Source organism: Pelodiscus sinensis, chromosome 2 (genome assembly GCF_049634645.1).
Source record: "Pelodiscus sinensis isolate JC-2024 chromosome 2, ASM4963464v1, whole genome shotgun sequence".
Classification (NCBI taxonomy): domain Eukaryota; kingdom Metazoa; phylum Chordata; order Testudines; family Trionychidae; genus Pelodiscus; species Pelodiscus sinensis.
In genome coordinates this window covers 164,952,047-164,973,392 of record NC_134712.1, presented here as the reverse complement: position 1 = coordinate 164,973,392, position 21,346 = coordinate 164,952,047, and the positions used below count along the sequence as shown (strand labels likewise).

Here is a 21,346-nt window from a genome sequence, read left to right as displayed (position 1 = left end):
GGGCGAGCAGACAGTCATAGGCATCACCACGAATCGTCCAACCCAGCTATTTCACCACCCATTGAGGCCCTTTTTACATCAGTGGGCCAAAATCACTTCAGACAGATGGGTCCTCGAAATTGTTCGAACCGGCTACCCTATTCCCTTCACAGCCATTCCACCGACCACCCCTCCCACCCCGTCCCTTTTTTGAGGGACCCCTCTCACGAGGTCCTCCTCCGGACCAGTCCCAAACGAGTTCAGGAACAGGGGCTTCTACTCACATTACTTCCTCACCCAGAAGAGGTCAAGAGGTTGGTGTCCCAGCCTCAATCTCTGCCGTCTGAACAAATACCTCAGGATACATAGATTCAAAATGACAACCTTAGCTGCCATAATCCCTACATTAGATCCACAAGACTGGTTTGCTGCCCTCGACCTCCAGGATGCCTATTTCCATGTCCCTATCCATCCAGCCCACAGGAGGGTCTTACGCTTTGTCGTAACAAAGGACCACTTCCAATACAAAGTCCTTCCCTTTGGGCTATCGTCAGCCCCGAGGGTGTTTTCAAAGGTCCTATCGGTAGTCATGGCCTTTCTCCGGTGTCAAGGGGTACTCATCTTCCCTTACTTGGATGATTGCCTACTCAAGGGTCCTTCTACACGCAAGGTTTCCCAGGTGTTTCAACTTACCAGGCAAGCCTTCCAATCGCTCAGACTTCTTCTCAACGAGCAAAAGTCCGTTTTGCACCCCACACAGAACATCGAGTTTATTGGGGCCCGTCTGGACTCACTTGCCGGCAGAGCATTCCTTCCCTTACAGAGGTTTCAAGTCTTCCAGGACCTCATTCATACCATCACTGTCAGCCCCACCATTTTACTTATAACATGCCTATGACATGCAACATACGTGGTCAAACACGCCAGACTACATCTTCACGCCCTCCAGTACTGGCTGACACTCGTATACAACCACACCAGACACAACCTCCACAGACTGTTGACGCCCCCACCTGGAGTTATCCAATCACTCCTATGGTGGATCAGCTGCAGGAATCTGCTATCAGGTGTATCTTTCCATCAACAAGAACCACTCCACCAAATCACGACAGATGCCTCCCTACTAGGCTGGGGGGCTCACATGGGCTCCCTCTCAGCCCAGGGGCAATGGTCCCCACCAGAAACACATCTACACATAAATCTGTTAGAACTACGTGCCATTTTCAATGCATGCAAAGCCTTCCTCATCCACATTTGAAACACCACGGTGAGGATACTCACGGACAACATCACGGCCATGTATTACGTGAATCTCCAGGGCAGTGCTCGCTCCCACTCCTTATGCATGGAAGCTATCCGCTTTTGGAACTGGTGTATTCGCCACGGAATAACACCTATGGCATCCTACTTACCTGGCACCACAAACGTGACCGCAGACTTCCTGAGCAGGCACTTCGACGTAAAACACGAATGAGAAATGCACGATGGCGTCCTACACAAGATCTTCCAACGTTGGGGAACTCCCCAAGTGGACCTCTTTGAAATTCCCACCAACGCAAAATGCCACAAGTACTGCACCAGGGCAGGTCTCGGCCCTGCATCCCTGGAGGGATGCCTTTCTTATGACTTGGCGCAGACCCCTCCTCTATGCCTTCCCCCCCAAACCGCCAATCCCCAAGGTCCTCCAGAAGCTGAAGGCAGACGGGGCAATGCTAATCCTCATAGCACCAGATTGGCCCCGCCAGCACTGGTTCCCTTTCCTCCACCATCTGTCCGCACAGGCGCTGATACGTCCCCCCGAATCTCCTGATCCAGGACCGAGGACGCCTGCAACACCCCCAGATGTACACCCTGAACCTGACAGCATGGTTCCTAACTGGCTGACTCCATTTGAATCCTTCTGCTCTTCCTCAGTCCAACACATCCTGATACACAGTAGACGACAAACCACGAAGAAAACTTACCTTCATAAGTCGTGCAGATTCTCCTCCTGGTGTACCACGAACCACCATGATCCAACACGTCCGTCGATATCCTCCGTACTGGACTATGCGCTGCACCTAAAAGACACAGGACTCGCATTAGCCTCCATCAGGGTACACCTGGCAGCAATCTCAGCATTCACATCACCAATAGATGGCGTCTCTGTCTTTGCCCATCCTACTACTAAGGGATTTCTTAAGGGCCTCACCAACATGGCCCCACCACACGACCCAGTCCCACCGGTGTGGAGCCTGGATGTAGTCCTCGATGCCCTAATGAGGGCACCGTTCGAGCCTCTGGCGACTGTATCCTTGCATCTCCTCACTTTGAAAACTGTCTTCTTGCTCACCATAACATTGGCATGCAGGGTGGGTGAGCTTTCCGCCTTGATGGCCACGCCACCATATACGATTTTCCGAAAAGATGGGGTAGTGTTGAGACTACACCCAAAATTTATACCCCAAATCATTTCCCATTTCCATGTCAATGAACCAGTGATCCTACCAACCTTTTTCCTGAAGCCCCATGCCTCACCGCGAGAAGCGACCCTGCACTCCCTGGACACCCAGCGGGCCTTAGCATTCTACATAGACTGCACTAAACCCTTCAGACGTATGGACCACTTATTTGTCTCCCTGGCGCAGAGGTCGAAGGGTCAGCACCTATCTTCCCAGAGGATTTCTAATCTCGTAACCTTATGCATAACACAATCTTACGCAGCAAAACGCTTACTGCTCCCAGCCCAACCACGTGCCCACTCCACCAGGGCCATGGTGACATCGACAGCGTTCCATAAAGGAGTATCCCTTAAGGATATTTGCAGGACAGCGACCTGGTCATCACACGAGACCTTTGCCAAACACTACTCTATTTCTCTGGGTACTTCCTCAGATGGAGCAGTGCCAACTGTGGTGCTCTCCACAGAGGATAAATAGGGACTCCCATGCCCTCCTTCCATCCTGACTACTGCTACACAGTCACCCATAGTGGAGCACCCGCAGGGACATCCCCGAAGAAGAAAGCGAAGTTACTCACCTTTGGTGCAGTAACTGTTGTTCTTCAAGGTGGTTTCCCCGTGGGTGCTCCACTACCCGCCCTCCTCCCCGCTTCAGAGTCCTCTCTCTCTCCTCTTGTGTCTTACAGAGTCTGAGGCGGTCTCGAGGAACTGGCGGGGGGCTGGACTGCGCGAGACAGAAAAGAGTGCGAAAGCCGTGAGCCCACGGCACATGCGTGGTCCGGCCGAACCCTGCTTATCACAAGCTTCCGTCTGCAGTGCCAGGGCAAGCCCAGCACCCAGAGTGGAGCACCTGCAGGGACTCCACCTCAAAGAATGACAGTTACTGCACCGAAGGTGAGTAACTTCGCTTTCCCCACCTACCAAATATTTCCTAGGAATTTTGCTTAATTTTTTTTTGTCTATCTCATTGTCTCAAAGAGTCCTACCAAGCTCATAACACTTGCCAGGATTTACATTAGTCACATCTCCTAGAAACATTATATACAATCCTACAATAGCACATAAACATTAGCATTTCTAATACAATGAACTCCTGAGAGTCTTATACTTAATTTCATAAGGTTTAACTTAATTCAGTAAGGTTTGTCCAGGACATAGCAGAAAATCTGTCATGGGGCTACCTCATTATTTGCTTTTAAAACCTCTCTCAAAACTCATTTTGCCAAAATTTCTATAAAATACTTGATCATGGTCAGCCTGCTGGTATGCTGACACCACTTCCCAACTATGCCGACCAATACAGGCTATATTTCCTTGTATTCCCCAGTATATCTGTATCCATTTATTGTCCCTTGACTTCTTAGATTACAAATTTTTGGGGGCAGAATGGACTTTTTGTTCTGCATTTGCACAGTGCCTAGCACAATGAGGTAATGATCTATATCTGGAGATTCGAGGCATGATGCTAATACCAATGGTTAGGGCTTCTAGACATTACCAGAGTACAAGTAATAAAAATAAAATTATCTCAATAAAAGTCAACAAAACTAAAGGGCTCTCCCTCTTCAACCTCTAGAAGAAAAGAACATCTGCACCCTGCTGTAACCACTCCTTCAGGAGAACGTGAGTCCATAGAAAGGCAGTGTTTCCTGAAAAACTGGCTCCGATGGGAAAGGCAGTATGCTGATCAGACACATCAGGCTTTGAATGACTGATCCAGTATGCACATGTTTTTCAGAGAATTCTCAGACTAAGATTGATGCGTCTTTATTTCAAACAACAGATCAAAGAAACCACCCAAGAGGACCTTCTACCCCCTACCCCCCACCTTTTAGTCAGAGCTGTTTGAAAATACGCTGTCTGGAAAAGAAAAGATTGTGAAATAACATATTTGACCTTTAGCTTCACAATCTCTGTGACTTTTTGACTGTGTCCTTAGGCAATACTTCACTGTAGTTATTTTAAATGGTCACTTCCAAAGAGGAAAAGAGTTATGTGACCTTTTTCTCTTGTTTTTATTTAAAGGCCTCAATGTGTTTGGTTTTTTATTTAAAATTTTGCTTTGGTTACATTAGAAATGTAGGTTTTGTTTAAATTTGAAGGCTGGAGCACTCAAAGTCTACTAGCACCGGCCCCCATAGTCTCTGCTGTGCAAAGGGAATGTGGGGAGTGTATTTCTGCTTCTCAGTTGGGAGCCATGTCAATGAGGGTTTGTTTTAGTTTTTGCTTCGCTTCTTACTTGTGTGCTGCCCCTGACAGATTTTTCTGTGGGTCAGTGGACCCCGACCCGAAAAAGGTTCTCCACGCCTGATCTGCTATCATGAAAAATGAAATAACCCAAAATTTGTGTGGGGAAGAGGTGAATTTGAAGTGTTCTAATAATGGAATGCTCTCATAGGGTATGTCTACACTACAAAGTTAGTTCGAACTAACTTTCATAGGCGCTACACTAGCGCTCCGTTAGTTCGAATTTAATTCGAACTAACGGAGCGCTTAGTTCGAACTAGGTAATCCTCATTACCTAGCTAGTTCGAATTAAGGGGTGTGTAGCCCCTTAAGTCGAACTAGTGGGAGGCTAGCCCTCCCCAGGTTTCCCTGGTGGCCACTCTGGCCAACACCAGGGAAACTCGTCTGCCCCCCTCCCGGCCCCGGACCCCTTAAAGGGGCACAGGCTGGCTACGGTGCCCGTGCCAGGTGCAAACCTGCCAGCACCCAGCCAGCAGACCCTGCACCTGGCACGGATCGAGCCACCCACCCGATGCCTCCCAAGTCCCCCCCTCTTCCCGGGACCAGGCTGGCGGCTCCCGGGAGCTTGCCCGGGACTGCAAGAGGCGGGCACCCGCCTGGACTAGTGCGGACATCGTGGACCTCGTCCACGATCTCCGCACTAGGCACAGGAAAGTGGCCGGCTTGGGCAGGATAGCTGCCAGCCTGGCCACCCAGGAGCAGGTGTGCAAGAGAATCAAGGGGGTCCACTGAGACCCCCGACTCCGAGCCCTGAGCTTACAATGGCCGTCCTGGGTCAGACCAAAGGTCCATCTAGCCCAGTAGCCTGTCTGCCGACAGCGGCCAACCCTAGGGACCCTGGAGGGGATGGACTGAAGACAGTGACCAAGCCATTTGTCTCGTGCCATCCCTCTCCAGCCTTCTACAAACCTTGGGCAGGGACACCACTCCTACCCCCTGGCTAATAGCACTCCATGGACCCAACCTCCATTAATTGATCTCACTTCTCTTTAAACTCTGTTCTAGTTGTAGCCTTCACAGCCTCCTGCAGCAAGGAGTTCCACAGGTTGACTCTTTGCTTTGTGAAGAACAACTTTCTGTTACTAGTTTGAAGCCCGCTACCCATTCCTTTCCTTTGGTGTCCTCTAGTCCTTCTTTATGGGAACTAATGAAGAACTTTTCTGTATGCACCCTCTCCACCCAACTCCTGCTTTTAGAGACCTCTATCCTGTCCCCCCCTCCGTCTCCTCTTTTCTAAGTTGAAAAGTCCCAGTCTCTTTAGCCTCTCTTCATATGGGACCTGTTCCCAACCCCTGATCATTTTAGATGCGCCCCCCCCTCTCCCAGCCTCTCTCTTCCCCTCTCTCACCTCCATTTCCCAGTCTCCCCCAGTTTTGTTCAATAAAGACAGATTCCATTTTGGAAGACACATTATCTTTATTTTGTACATCAAGAAGAGGGGCTAGGGAAGGGTAAGTGGAAGGAGGTGACGGAGGAATGGGGCACGAGCCCCCGATGGGGAGGACTGGGCTGGCTCTGCGGGCTTCTGGGGGTGGAAGCTCTCCTGCAGCCCCCCAATTGCCCCCTCTCCCCAGATGGCAGCCTGCGGCAAGTGCAGCCGGGCTGATGGCCGAGTGCTGTGATGTGCCCAGTGTGGGCACTCAGGGCAATCCAAGCCAGGACTGCTTTGCAAGGGGGGCACCCCTGAGAACTGTCTGTCCGGGGTGGGGGTCGGGACCATTTAAGCACAGCCCTCGGCTAGCCTGAGACAGCAGCTCCACGCTCTAAGTCCTCCTCTGATGCCCTGCCGGCACTGCTTCCAGCCATCCTTAACCCCGGTTCAGGGTCCACTTAATGTGGACGCGCTAGTTCGAATTAGCAAAACGCTAATTCGAACTAGTTTTTAGTTCTAGATGCGTTAGTTCGAATTAGCTTAGTTCGAATTAACGAATTCAAACTAAGTTAGTTCGAATTAGCGCTGTAGTGTAGACATACCCGTAATGAGAGAGAGTTAAATAGTATATAATAGTGGGAAATGGGGGAAGTTTGCAGTGAAGATTATAGGGAATTTCCTCATTTTTGCAGGAAAATTGTTGAGAATTCCAGCTCTCACCAGACATTTTGGGAATAGAGCACTTCCATAGTCTTATAGTTTAGAACTATCACCCAGTTCTTCAAAGTCAATGGAAAGTTTGTCATTCCATGGGAATATAACTAAAAGTGGATTTTGGGGCCTCAGATTAGTTTTTAGTGTCCCTTAAGCAAATTCTAGTCTAAGTACAGTAGACATTCTTTAGTAGCAAAATATTGGATCCCTTTTGCTATGTTGCTTTAAAACAGCTGTTTCTGTTATGGATAATGTTAACAATTTATAGTAGGGAAAGTGTTCCCTGGGGAAATATTGCTCGTAAGCGGCGGTTGCTCTTACACAGTTTCTTCAAACAAGTGTCAATAGTATTTCTCTCTGTACTTTTGAAAGAATGCAGAGAAACTTTATACGGTTAAAAGTATACTACAAAGACACTTCTATTATTTCTGCACTGTTATCCCTCCCAGAATTTCTATTTTAGCCAGACTGTTTAAATACCTTTTAATCATGTACTAGAATACATCTTTTAATGAAAGTATTTGCATTGTTTTCCCGTCCTTGTGTGATAGCAGCTAATTACATTCATTTATTATGTTGCCTAATTGGTGAAAGGATATAGGTCTTGTCCTACTAATCTGAGGAATATTAGCAAATTAATCTTTCATATTAGCTGTGCTCTGCTGCAGATGCTTTCCTAAGTGTTTCATTTGGAGCACTTATGATTGCATAGCTGTGTGTATGAGTGCAAAGGTACCGAATGTAAGATTATTAGACTCTGGTGATTAAATAGTCTACAATGTAAGACCATGCAGTGATCTAAGAAACTACAAAATGTCATCTTTACATAGAGCCATTTGAAATGTTGTACCATCAGTAGTTTCAGAAGAACAAAATTAAATTTTTAAATTCTTTTATTTGGAAGTGTAATATATGTACATTTCAGCATGTGCTATAAAGAAAAATATCTGGATTATATGTTTTTTGTTTGGTCAGGAGTTTCTCACTGCCTTGCTGAATGGCAAGGATTTGTCTCCTAACCATTTGGTCCACTTTCCAGTTATTGTGGCCCGGGCGGGTTGGTTGAGAGTCCTTGCTCATGGTTGGCAGGAGAGGTGGCTGATGAGTGGCATGAGCCATTGATTTTCTTTGCAGCTACTGAGAGCACACACACCCCAGTAGCATTCCTAGTCTTCGCTGCCTGAGGAATAATATGCCTGTGTCAAGAATCAATTCCACTCATCAGCACAGAACCCTGCCAAATGACCACAAGGCCAACCCTTTCATTTTGTTTCTAACTTGTACAGTGATTCCCATCAGCGAAGCTAAATGCAGTAGGATACATTAATGTACAATGAAACTATTTTTAAATGCACAAAGGTCTTGCAAATGGAAAAATAAAGGTCCCAGTAACACTAATTTGCTTTGTTGCACATATATAATAATTCTGACATATGTACATATGGACCAAATTCTGCATTATGTTAAGAGATTCCATCTCATTTGATGTCTTCTGCAAATTGTTATATCTTTCTGAGATGTTTTCAGTCTTCTTATAAGTGTCTTCAGTTGCAGGAGTTCCACTTGACCCCGTATGACACCAAGGTAAATGAAACCTTAACAGTTACCTACATCATGCTGAAAAGTGATTCTTTATTAAATCTCAGAACTATTTTTCATCTGTAACAACAGCTACAGGTTGAACCTCACTGATCCAGCACCCTCAGGAGCTGAGCAGTCCCGGATAAGGGAATTTGCTGGACAGGGAAGGTCCCCTGCCTCTCGCCCCCTCCGCCTGCTGCCCCTCCCCGCTGCCGGCTCCTTCGGTCCTGTTGCCTCAGCCCCGCTGCCATAGCTCTAGCCCCACTGCTAGAATGCTAGCACACAGCACTGGCCCCACTGCTGTGGCACCAGTCCCACTGTCAACCTGCCACAGCCCTGATTGAGTTGTCAACTTGCCGTGGCCCCAGATGGGCTTCTCCTGCGGGGTTGCTGTGGCCCGGCCTTACTACCAGCCAGGCTGCTGCATCTCTGTCCCCACTGGTGGGCTGCCACAGCACAATCCTGCTGTTGGGCCGGCTTGCACAGGCTGCCCTGCTACCATGGCCCTGCTACTGCCACTGGTCTGCTGAGCACCTACCCCCTCTACCACCTGCCTCACCTTTTGCGGGACTCTCAGCTGCTGGCCATCCTGCCTTGCGGCTCTCTTGTTCAGCATCATCCACAGTTCTGATGGACTATGGATGTTTCTGGATGAGAGAGTCCTGGTTTAGGGAGGTGTAAGCTGCAGTTCTAGTAACATAGATCCCGATGAAAATAGTTGCACAGTTACTTGAACTGCTTGTTTTCTTTTAAACAGGTGAATTTATAATTGTCCCTAGAACTGATAGTTAAAATCACACTGAGGATGACATTTTTTACCCATTTATTAAGCATTATTAGTATTACATTTGAAAGAACACCATGAGTAAGAATGCAAACCATATAGCCATTAAAATTCAGATATAATAAGTATCTGCAGAGCCACTATTCCTTAGAGGAATTTGTCAGTAAAATAGCCTTTGAAATCACATAGCTGTTGATTAATGTATTATGAGTTAGCTAACTTATGCTAATGATGCATATTTATCTGAAGGAATGAGTAGAGCTGATTGGGGAATTTTTATCCAATGTGTTTGTTGTTGGAAAATTCCCAATTACCAGAAATGAAACTTTTCATGGAAATATCAGTTTCGGCTAAACTTCCTTCAGATCCAGGATGGAATTTCTGGTGAAAGAGCCCTCAGAACTGTCTAGTGATTAGAACACTGGTGAACACCTAATAGTCTGGTAGTGAGGGTCCTTAGCTGGAATGTGGAAGATCGAGTCTAAAGTCTCTGCTATTCCTAATTCAACTTGGGTTTCCAGCATCATAGGAGAATGCCCTGACTGCCTGGCTAGATGTTCTGGAGTACTTTCTAAATAACTCTTGTTGTATCTGTTCCCTCTGGATAAATAATAAATATCCTAGCAGAGTTGCTCTAACTCCTGGACATTTTAGAAAAGTCTCTGTTTTGTCCTGATGAGGAACAAATACAAATTCCAAATCATCATCATATTTGGGGAAACATAATTCTTTTGGCTATGCCTTGTAATGAGCTTGACAATCTTGGTGTTGGTATCTCGCCATCACAGCACAAATAGTGCAATAAAACTGGAGATTGTCTGATTGTGCCTTAGTTATAGCATATGGATCCTACACTATGTGACAGAAACCTTTATCGGGTTTAGTTTTATTGACTGAATCCTAGTAAATATTATCGGCCTTCCAGGAACTACTCAATAGGTTAAAAATATTGTTACTGCATGGGAGACCTATAGTTTTATTTTGTTTTTTTTTAACAGAGAAATGATGCATTTGCTTATTACACAGTTACAATAAAATTAGATTAAGTCCTTTTTGGCCTTGTTTTGAATGATGCTATTATTCTCACAGCAAGGGCTGTTTTTACACTAACAAGTGAACACTCGTTTCTATTAACATAAATAAATAAACACAATGGTTTAAAGAAAATCCAAGAAACTTAACATGATGTGTAGCATGTGGGGCCATCTGAGAATGCTTTAACTGTTCTCTGTATTCCTCATCCCACCTCCTTCCCACTTGTCTACAGTTACTTTCTTCCTCCCTCTGTTCCTGCTTTTGTAATCCTGTACTTTGCCTTCTGTGTTGTAAATTTAAAGCACAGTCCTACAAACGCTTACTATCAGGAGTGGTGTCCACTCCTGTGAGTAGTCCCCAATGCGCTTGCTTCTGCTGTTAAACTCTATATTTTATAATAAGTGTTTGCAGGATCAGGTCATTATATGTTGCATTTTTGGAGGCAGGGTATGTAAAGGGCTTATCATACTTTGGGTGCTATATAAACAAGAAAACTAAACTCTTTGAAGCAGGAATTGCCTTTTTGTTCTCTATCTGTACAACACGAAGCACAATGAAATCTTGGTCCATTACTAGGGCTCCTACGTGCCCTAATGATAATTAATTATCTTGCTGTTTTTCCAAGTATGCAAAGAAGGTAGTCTGTCTTGTTAGTAAAAATTTAAGATATTTTATTTAAACCATATTGTACCTGTGGTATAATGCTGTGAATCAAGTTCAAAATGAAAATATTGCCCTTCTGCACAGAAAATATGTTTTCCTCTTAAACGTAAATCATTTCATTCAAATGGATTTGTTTTCTGATCACGTGAAAAGGCAGAAGAAATTGCAGAGAAATCTCTGGTCTTGTATCAGGTGAGCTGGACAGTATGTCTCGAGATGGGTGAATAAGGAGAAGACTATTTAAGGGCCTGGGTGACGAATGGAAGAGCTGCTTTCTTTCTGGGAAGAGGGGGTGAAGAGGAACATCAAAAGGTGTCTGAAAGTTAAGCAGTGTCTCACAGTGGTCTTGTCTTCACTGAAGAGTTAATCTGAGTTATAATGCAAGTGTTGCCCTTGTCCTGAGTGCAGTCCTCCCCATAAAACACTTAGCTTCAGTGCAGTGGTACTTTTCAGTCAGGTTGGCTGGCTCGAGATGAGGTATAGGCTAAAATCAAGAGAATAATTTGCCAGTTGCTAACACAATTATTTTGCAGTATGGGCACAAGCTAGAGCCACTGGAGTGCTGGTAGTCTTCCAGGGCCTTCCCATAATTCTCCTGTGCACCCAGGAAAGACAAACACATTATCCCACAGATACCAGGAAAAATATTCATAGACTAGCTATGGTTATAGCACTGCTAGGAACCATAGGCTGTGCCCCATGAAGCATTACCACCATGAGTGAGTGCAGCACCATGGTGCGTGCTGCAACTCAAGTGTTATTTCACCGTATGGATGCTCTCAGTCGAGCGAGGCTAACTGGAGAGAAGTAACTCAGTTTACTTCTGCTATGAATAGATATTCATTATGGAAGAAGGGATCATTCCTTTTTGTAGTAGGAGTACTTCAGATCGCAATCTGGGAAGAAAATTTCTTTTTGAATGCTGGCCAGTGTCTTAACAGTGGTAGAAGTTGTTCTTTATGGAGAGCATGAGCTCAAATGTATCCCTATGTAAATTTCTCTGGAAATTACCTCAGCGACGAATTAAGCTGATGGTGTCTGAAAGAGGAGGGAATTTCTATTACTTTAGAAGAAAGTGGATTTCTAGTAGCCTTAGCTGCATCCCAGGGCCCTGTAACGTATGTGTGGGTATGTAGAGAAACAAGCCACCATCTGTTTCTTCACAAAATCTGTATAGCAGCAGTGCCTGTTGGCATGGGGGAACCTCATGTATATCTTGCATATACAGCTGTCTTAATAGTAATGATTAATCAATAATAATTTTGGTACACACTATGTATCTACTGTAGAAAAAAATGCTGAATCTTTTATTTCACAGTCATGTATGTGTTCATTCATTGTTTTCTCACTCCAGTGCTCTTTCCCCCTTCTAAGCTGACACATAAAATTCAACAAAGTGTATTCTAAATAATATTCTTTTCTTTCTACCCCTCCACAGAATCTGTACCAAAACAGGTTCCTAGGCCTGGCTGCCATGGCGTCTCCATCTAGGAATTCACAGAACCGGCGCCGGTGTAAAGAACCTCTCAGATACAGCTATAACCCTGACCAGTTTAATAACATGGACCTCAGGAACAATGCTCATGAGACAGTAACCATTCCACGATCCACCAGTGATACTGACCTGGTCACTTCAGACAGCCGGTCTACTCTCATGGTCAGCAGCTCATATTACTCCATTGGACATTCACAAGACCTAGTTATCTATTGGGATATAAAGGAAGAAGTGGATGCAGGGGACTGGATCGGCATGTATCTCATTGGTAAGTCCTATCTGCCTTTGTGTTTCTAATTACTTTTATTTTTTAATTTTGAGTGTATTAGTGAACAGTAAAGCGAGGGGCTAACAGAAATTTTTTGGTCTAATGTGGACAAGTTTATATACACAGTTATTCAAAGGCCTCTTTATCGTAAATTTTCATACATCCCTGAGCTTCTATTGCTGGAGTAAGCATTGGCTAGGATCTTTAGAGCTCTGACTACATTATGGAGTTTCCCAAAGTTTCAAATTTGGTTTGATTTTAAAGCAGTTGGAAATTTTGGGGAAATGTCCCCAGGGTTATACAAAGCCTAGGATGCCAAGCATCTACCACTGCAAGTCCTTAGTCACCTGTGTAGTCTTTATAGCAGTGAGACTCTCACATCATTAAGGATAACACAAACATATAAGTTACGTCTACACTGGCAGCTTCTTGCGCAAGAACTCTTTTGCGGAAGAGTTCTTGTCCAAAAACTCTTCCAGAAGACAGCGTCTACACTTGTATGTGCTTTTGCGCAAGAGATGTGCTTTTGCGCAAGAGCATCCATGCCAAGAAAGCGCAAGAAAGCTCTGATGGCTATTTTAACCATAGGGCTTTCTTGCACAAGAAATTCATGTTGCTACACTGGCCTCTTGTGCAAGAATACTTGCTCAAGAGGGCTTATTCCTGAGTGGGAGCATCATAGTTCTTGCGCAAGAAGCCCTGATTTTATACAGTAGAACATCAGCTTACTTGCGCAAGAACACACGGCCAGTGTAGACAGGCAGCAAGGTTTTGCACAAGAGCGGCTGCTTTGGCACAAGATCACGCCAGTGTAGACACGGCCATAAGGTTTTGCAGAAAGGGAGCTTAGCTCTTTGAAAAGCATTGAGCAGAATCTCTCTATATAACTAACGAATACTATATGTGAATAATAAAAAATAGTAGCACCTAACTTCTTTTCTTTAGTACAAGATGAAGATTTGTAAATATTTAATTTAAAAAGATAGAAATTTTAAAAATCATTTGACAGGATTCAGAGCAGATGCATTGCAGGCTTCATCCTCCAGTGTGCTGAACATTCAGATTTGATCCACAGATGCACATAAGCATATGGTCAAAGTTAAGCACATGAGTTGTCTTATTGGTTTAAATGGGATACCTCACAGGATCATAGGCGTGTAGTGCTGGAAATAAACTTGTGAGATCACCTAGTTCATCCATGTGCATTGAGGCAATATCTAGTATGTGTCAGCCACCCCAACGTGTTTGCCTAATATAGACTTAAATTCATATGCTTTAAATATGTGCTCAAGTGCTTTATTGGATATATCCAGAACACTTTGCACCTTGAAGGAGCAAGCCCTAAAAACCACAGCAGCACACGCACACAAAAATGGTTACTGACATTATAAATCAAACCACACACAAGGTGCTTTCACTCCCAAGAGACCTGTTACTAACCCCAGATCAATTGGTAACCTAGATCTCACACCAAAGATAATGCCTACAGCCAATTCTGTAATAAACTACCTAAAGATTTGTTAACTAGGGAAAAAAAATGCAAGTTATTTACAGGTTAAAGCAAGTGAGCAAACACATGCACACAATTTATTTGTCATCCAAATCCCAAGATGTTGTCGTGATCTGTCAATTCAAAGTATTTTTCAGGGTGGAACCAGAGGTAACCCCTGAGGAGTGGCTCACAATGGTGAATACCTCCAGACAGTATGAGACAACGCTAACAGAATGATGCCACTACAGTATAAAAGGGAAAATGAGATTACTCTGAATTTAATTGTACAGAATCTTGGCCAGCAGAGCTGTTTAAGATGCACTAGCTAATCAACCCAGATTCCCTAGCCCCATACTGGACCCAAGCATCAACCACTGTGAAGAGCTGTTGGTATACCTTTCTGTTAAGATCAACCAAATAAACATGGAGCTAATTGCAAAAGGAAATTCTTCCCCGACCAGATTGCATTGTTCACCTTGCCTCTCCTGACCGAGTTTGGCCCCAATCACACATTCCCAAAGTGAAGAAACTCTAAAAATATTTTAACCTCAACCAGTTAAACAGATCCATCCTGGATACCAGTACTAATGGAAATGGTCAATGGCTCCTTCAGAGCACACCTACCAGACTCCCTGAAAAATGCAATAGTTTGTCAAGGCCTCAAGGAGCTATCAGTGAACCCTAAACTTCAACCACTGCTCTGTCTGCAACCTCCCATTTCTGGTCAAAATACATTGGTAAATAGTAATCACCAAAGTATCAAGACCACAAAACCCTACCTCAAGCAGAGTTTTCATCCAGAAAAGGGAGTTCCTGAAGCTTACCAGGAACTGCATTATTGCTATTTGCTTTACATAGAAGATGCTCAGATACTGAACTGATGGTCAGCAATACAAAACTGTAAGACACCAAAATTCTATGTACATAGCACAATAGTTCTGCAAAACTTGGATTTTACTTACCTCCAAAAGGCAATGTTTGCCTCAGCTCGACATAACTCATTTTCAAAGGATTTTGATTAATACAAATTTTTCAGATTAATTTTGTATTCAGAAAGTCTGGTAATTAAGCCTGTTGAAGCGAATGTATTTTTGCATGCTTTGTAATATGAATTATAGAATGGTAAATTTTTTCTGGTGCAGCAACCTGACAGTTACTCTTATAGTACCTAGTAATTTACACATTCATTTATCACACAATAAATCCATGGGAGTGGAAAATCTATATGTCTATTTAAGAAGAAAGCAATCTGGCCCTTCTAGCTATGAAGGTGACCTCCACAATGTAAAATGATACATGGCTCGTGGAATAAGGAGTAACAGTTAATTTGAACTAAGGAGTTAGTTCGAATTAAAGTTTAACTGCCATGTCTAGCTGCGGGCAGTTAGTTCAGACCAAGGGGGATTTAAAAATGGCGGCGCTCGGGAACATGCAAATGAAGCCTGGGATATTTAAATCCCAGGCTTCATTTGCAACTCCGGTTGCCCTCATTTGCCTACCTAGCTCGAACTAACAAGCTAGTGTAGACATACCCTAGGAGACTAGCCTTGAAGTCTATTATCACCACTTAAATGACAACATTGTTAACTATTTCCATGCTGATGATCATAATCAGAAATGCCCCAATAACGTGTAGCATAAGAAGTGCCTAAACTAGACATGGAAAGAAACTTTTGGCCTGGTGCCTATAAATACAGGTATTAATCAGTGAATCCATTTGAGGCTAATATTGTGCTGTGCTCACCTTTAGACAATAGACTTTCTACTTTCAGCAATTTCATTAAAGAAAACAAAACATTTAAAAAGTTAATAAATGTTCTTTATGCACAAATTATTTCCAGTCCAATTTCCTGTCCATGTTTTCGTTTCAACCAATCCTTCTCAAGCGTATATGTATATAAAACATCTTGACCTAATTAGTTAAATGTTAGCTTAAAATTATATTTTCTCTGGTCTAATATTTGATTTTATTTACTTCCAAAAGGCAAATTTTGCCTCATTCAGACATAACTCATTTTCAAAGGATTTTCATTAATACACATTTTTACATTTTTCTGATTAATTTTATATTCAGAAAGTCTGCTCATTAAGCCTATTGAAATGAATGGAAAGACTCACTTTAACTTAAAAATGGGCTATGTCTACAATAGCTTTTCCACGAGCAGATGATGTAACCCAAGCACTGTTCATGAAACAGCAAAAAAGAGAATTATTTGTGTGATCTAGTAACATTGCACATAGGATTGAGAACCACAAATACCTCAATTTAATTCCCATCTCTGATATTGGCTTTGTCTGTGCCCTTGATGTAGCCGCTTACTCTTTGTGCTTCAGGGCTGAGCTGCATGAGGAACTTACATTGGTACAGTTATATCACTTCTAGGATGTGAAATATTTACATGGATGAGAGATGTAGTTATACCAACTTATTCCCTGATGTGGACAGTGCTGGGTTGATGAAATAATTCTTCCATTGATGTGCTACAGAATTGCAGCTGCAGCATTTTAAGTATGGTGATACCCTCAATTTCACAATCTGTAAAATAAGACTAGTCACAATATTTACCCTTAGGAAGATTAATTAATTATATTAAAGGGAGACAATTAGCTTCTGTTTGGAATTTACTAAATATTATTAATATTATGACCAGCACTACATCATAAAGGGATAATGCTCTGAAAGAATGCAACCACTATGGAGGTGTATTTTGTCTGCTAGCTTTTTTCTCTTGGGCTGCATCTAGACTGGCACGATTTTGAGCAAATACTTTTAACGGAAACATTTTTCCGTTAAAAGTATTCGCGCAAAAGAGCGTCTAGATTGGCAAGTGCCTTTGCGCAAAAGATTTGCTTTTGCGCAAAAGTGTCCGTGCCCAGTATAGACACGCTTTTGCTCAAGAAAGCTCCGATGGCCATTTTAGTCATCGGGCTTTCTTGCGCAAGAAATTAAGGTGCCTGTCTACACTGGCGCTCTTGCGCAAGAATACTTGTGCAAGAGGGCTTATCCCTGAGCGGGAGCGTCAAAGTATTTGCACAAGAAGCACTGATTTCATACATTAGAACGTCAGTATTCTTGCGCAAATACTCGCGGCCAGTGTAGACAGGCAGCAAGTTTTTGTGCAAAATCATGCCAGTCTAGACGCAACCTTGTAGTTTATGTACATGGTAGAGAAGCCATCGCCAGGCATCTAAACATGTCCCTTTTAGGAGCATGTTTTCCCATGAAAGAATATTCCAGCTATTTCTTAATCTCTTTGGTGTTTGAGTCAAAATTGGTTTTCTAGGTGCAATGCAACAGTCACCCCAGTAAACAAGTAAAGGAAACAAAGCAGGCAGGTGGTACTTTGCAAGATCATGGCTTATGACAATAAATCCATTTCACATAGGTTGTCAAACAACTTGCTCCTTTTTTCTGTCATAAAACCTTTTAAATGTCTTTTCTCCATTTCATCCCATTACTCCTAAATCAAACAAAATAATTTATTTCCCACCTCAGTGTTTACACCTTTTAGTTATTCTTAAACTAGTAATGTCCTTCCCCCACACAGGAGTTGTTGCATATACAGTGAGTTTTCTTAATTTTTCATCAGCTGTTGATTCCTCTGGTGTCCAAATTATTTTTGTTCACTGACCAGCTCTCCGTTTCTTACAGTTTGTGGTGGAGAGGTGCCCAGAAGTAAATGCAATATTCCAAATATAGTCACACCAGTCTCTATAAAGATGTTTTGTGTTTTGATGTTTGTTAACTGAACCATTTTCTGCTGCTGTATCACATTGTTAACACATTTGTCTAATTTGCTTTTTGCTGTTCCCCCTTTGGTGACATCCTAATTTTCTTCTGGCCATCAAGTATACATGCTTCATGTTATTTCCACCTTGCTATTTTAATTAGCGTTTTTACCCAACCGAATTTTACTTCTTGTCCATATTTAAAATCTTTCCATGGCCATTTATATCTCCTATCTTGGTTCTATGTTGCATTTGTATCTCCTTCCATTTTAGTAGTCTTAGCAAATTTCATTAGTGTGCTATTCCCTCTTTTTAAGGCCTGATCCAAAATGTATTATAATAAAAAAAAGATGCTCATTAGCTGCAATGTCTTTGTATCAGGCCTTTGATCCATTTGATCCCTATGATATCCCTTTGTCCATTGCCCTCTCCAAAACTAAGTATATTGTCATGTAACATTGCTATGTTCCTTCTTCCAGTTTTCAGTTCAAGTGTCAGTGTTCATTATCCAAGTTGATGTTAGCTATGTTTGGAATAAGACATTGAGAGATGCTTTAAATTTGTAGCAAATGGTCTATTAAAAATACATAAACCAGGTAGGTTACATTCACCACTTCAGTAAAGGTAATTTTGGAAATGCAGGAGTTTTAGATCTGAAAATATTTTCAGTATGAACCTATAGCAGGGCAGAGATGTCTGGAAGCTGCTTAGATTGCATTGTAAAAAGAAACAAAGGGTTGGCAGTAACACTGCATCTATTTTAGAATGAGAGGATAAAGATTTCAAAGGTAAAACAAAATTTGCTGAAGGTAGTGACACACTCAAACTGGAGAATGATTGTCGGGGTCTCCTGTATTTTTTGTTTGCTGGTTTTCTACCCTGGATCAGATGATTCAGGATCCAACTCTGTCGCTCCTTCTCTTTCCATTGCCTATATCTGCTTTTCTTAAAATAGAATCCCTGTCAGTGATGACCAAGAATTGCTGTGGTTATCTGGCTCTGTTTTCTCCGTTTACCTGCTCCCATGTTTTCCTTTCCTCTTTATCTTTTTTTCCTATCTTTATCTTCTCCTCTCTTTTCTTCCTTTTATTATCTCTTTTCTCCTTCCATTTCCTTTTTGTGTGTCTCTTCCATCTCCCCCAATCTCCTTTTGATCTGTTGTCTAAGGGATGTAAATGGGGCTACTCATGCATATCGTGAAATTTTTACTATATTGAGAACAGAGTACTTAGCACATTGTAGAATCAAGCTGTAGTTTTTCAGAACTCTTCACTGAAAATTTTTGAGAGGACTGAAACTTACTTTAAGCGGCAACATTATAATTTGGTCTGAGAATGTGGTCTGTGTTCTTTTGGAACTTCAGAGTATCTCTGCAACAGACATTGAGAGCTGGGAAAAATATTTATCCTTTACATTTTTAAAGTAGTGAAACAATTACTGCAAGATAGATATCATGAAAGCACTATTCCCACCAAATATGTTACATAGGAAACATGAATAAAAACAAAAATTTCCAAATTAATATAGTATAGTATTGATCCATATTGCTGCCTGATCCAGAGCTCATTAAGTTGATCAAAACACCTGCATTTTCTGTGATTATAATAACTATAGCACTGTTTGATCAGCTGACAGAAAAGAGAAGAAAAGTAATACTGTTATTCCAAAATATTCCTTGTTACTCCACTTTTTTTATATGTTTTATATTTTTCTTTTCTCCATTTTTATTAATATTCAACAAATAAAGTATCATTCTTCCACATGCATTAATTATTATTAGTTCTTTTAAAAATACCATCAACCTTTATTGTAGAGATTCTTTGAAATGTCTGCAGATGTCTAGGTGCTTTTTTGTTTGGTTTTGGTTTTGGTTTTATTTGTTTGTTTTTTGGCATTTTTTGTGCTTTGCTAATGGTCTGCAAAAGGGTACTGATGGCTAAAAAATGACATATTCCTGTATAACTCCCAAATGACTCTCCTACTAAAGTATACAGGTTGTTCGCGAAGGCTATGTCTACATTGCATCCCTCTTGCGCAGAAGCCTATGCAAATGAAGTGTGGAGTAGCATTTTGCTGCACTTCATTTGCATAATTAATTTAGGGTCTGTTTTTGCACAAGAGGCTTTTGCACAAAAAGGAGCCATCTACACAGCTCCTTTTTGTGCAAAAACACCTTCTTACACAAGAACTGTTCTACCTGAAAAAATGAGGAAAAACGGCTCTAGCAAAAGAGGGTGTTTTTGCGCAAAAAGGAGCCATGTAGATGGTGCTTTTTTGTGCAAAAACCTCTTGTGCAAAAATGGCCCCTAATTAATTATGCAAATGAAGTGCAGCAATATGCTAATCCGCGCTTCATTTTCATAGGCTTTTGCACAAGAGGGATGCAGTGTAGACACAGCTTTAATGTTATACTTTGCTTAGGATGCTGCCAAATGTGCTGCTAATAGAAGAAATACCAGATTTAGGAAGCTTCCACATACTGTACATTTGTATTTCTTGCAGCTTACTATGCAAATTGCAAAATAGTGTAACTATTGCTAGGTCAGTTTTCACAGATGATCTTTAATGGCATTCTGCTAACTATAAGTATTCCTATGTACTTATAACACAGATATACATGACCAAACAATTTTTAAATTCAAGCTAAAGCAGATTTGTTCAAATAAATAACATTGAGTCTACCTAATTTTTGTAGTGGAACATTTTTTATTCACAAGGGATCAAAACATAAAATGGAACCTCTGTTGTTATATAGTGGTAACCTTAAGTTACCATAAAATAAGCAGTCTTTTGGTGCTTACTAAGGCCAATTGGCCACGGAAGACACTCCTTAATAACCTAGAAACACAAAGCATGCCCATCTCCTTATGGCTTTACATTATGCTCTGCAGTACTCCCCAGTCTCCGCTGGCATGGAGAATAAGAGACCAAGGTATTAAGCATGGCAGCATAGAGCACTAACACTTGGTTGGAGCTATACCCAATATAGCTATACTATATCCAACTATAGCCTATAGTTAAGACAGTTATGTATGTTCCTTGCTGCACCTGGCCCAAATAGTCTCTATGGAGACTATCCCCTTGCCCTTTGCACAAGGTACTGTGTCCTTTTGATGCATCCCTCAAATGAATCCCTCTTTTGCTGATGCTGAAGCCTGTATGGCTCTGCTGAATGACCAGCAGAGAGACAGCTATGCATCAGAAAAGTACTTCAGCAAGAAGTCCAGAAGATGTCTCCATCACCTTAATAGGGTGAGAAAAATTAGGATACACTATATTCTCAAATTTAAAAAAGGAAAAGAAAGTGCCTTGTGATATTTTATTAGAAAAAATCTCAAAATCCCTGAGCACCTGGTTGAAAAATATGAAAGGCAAGAGCATTAACTTTGCTATGATTTTTGTGTGGAACTAAATCAAAGTATTTCACCATTTACTTTAGGGAGGTAAAGTATATAGCGTGCTTTAAGGTCACTTCACTTAATCATGTATCAGAGGGATAGCCGTGTTAGTCTGAATCTGCAAAAGCGACGAGGAGTCCTGTGGCACC

At 42.3% G+C, this 21,346-nt stretch overlaps 1 protein-coding gene across 3 annotated transcripts in view; it reads left to right on the top strand.

Moving 5' to 3' along the window:
• HECW1 (HECT, C2 and WW domain containing E3 ubiquitin protein ligase 1) overlaps nucleotides 1-21,346 on the top strand; it is a 346,449-nt gene that overhangs the window by 100,164 nt on the left and 224,939 nt on the right. For all 3 annotated transcript variants that reach the window (XM_075921722.1, XM_006124096.4, XM_014574083.3), the window contains one exon: nucleotides 12,254-12,578. In XM_075921722.1, the coding sequence (XP_075777837.1) occupies nucleotides 12,290-12,578 (289 nt within the window). In that variant the 5' untranslated portion in view covers nucleotides 12,254-12,289. The remainder of the gene's footprint in view (nucleotides 1-12,253; nucleotides 12,579-21,346) is intronic.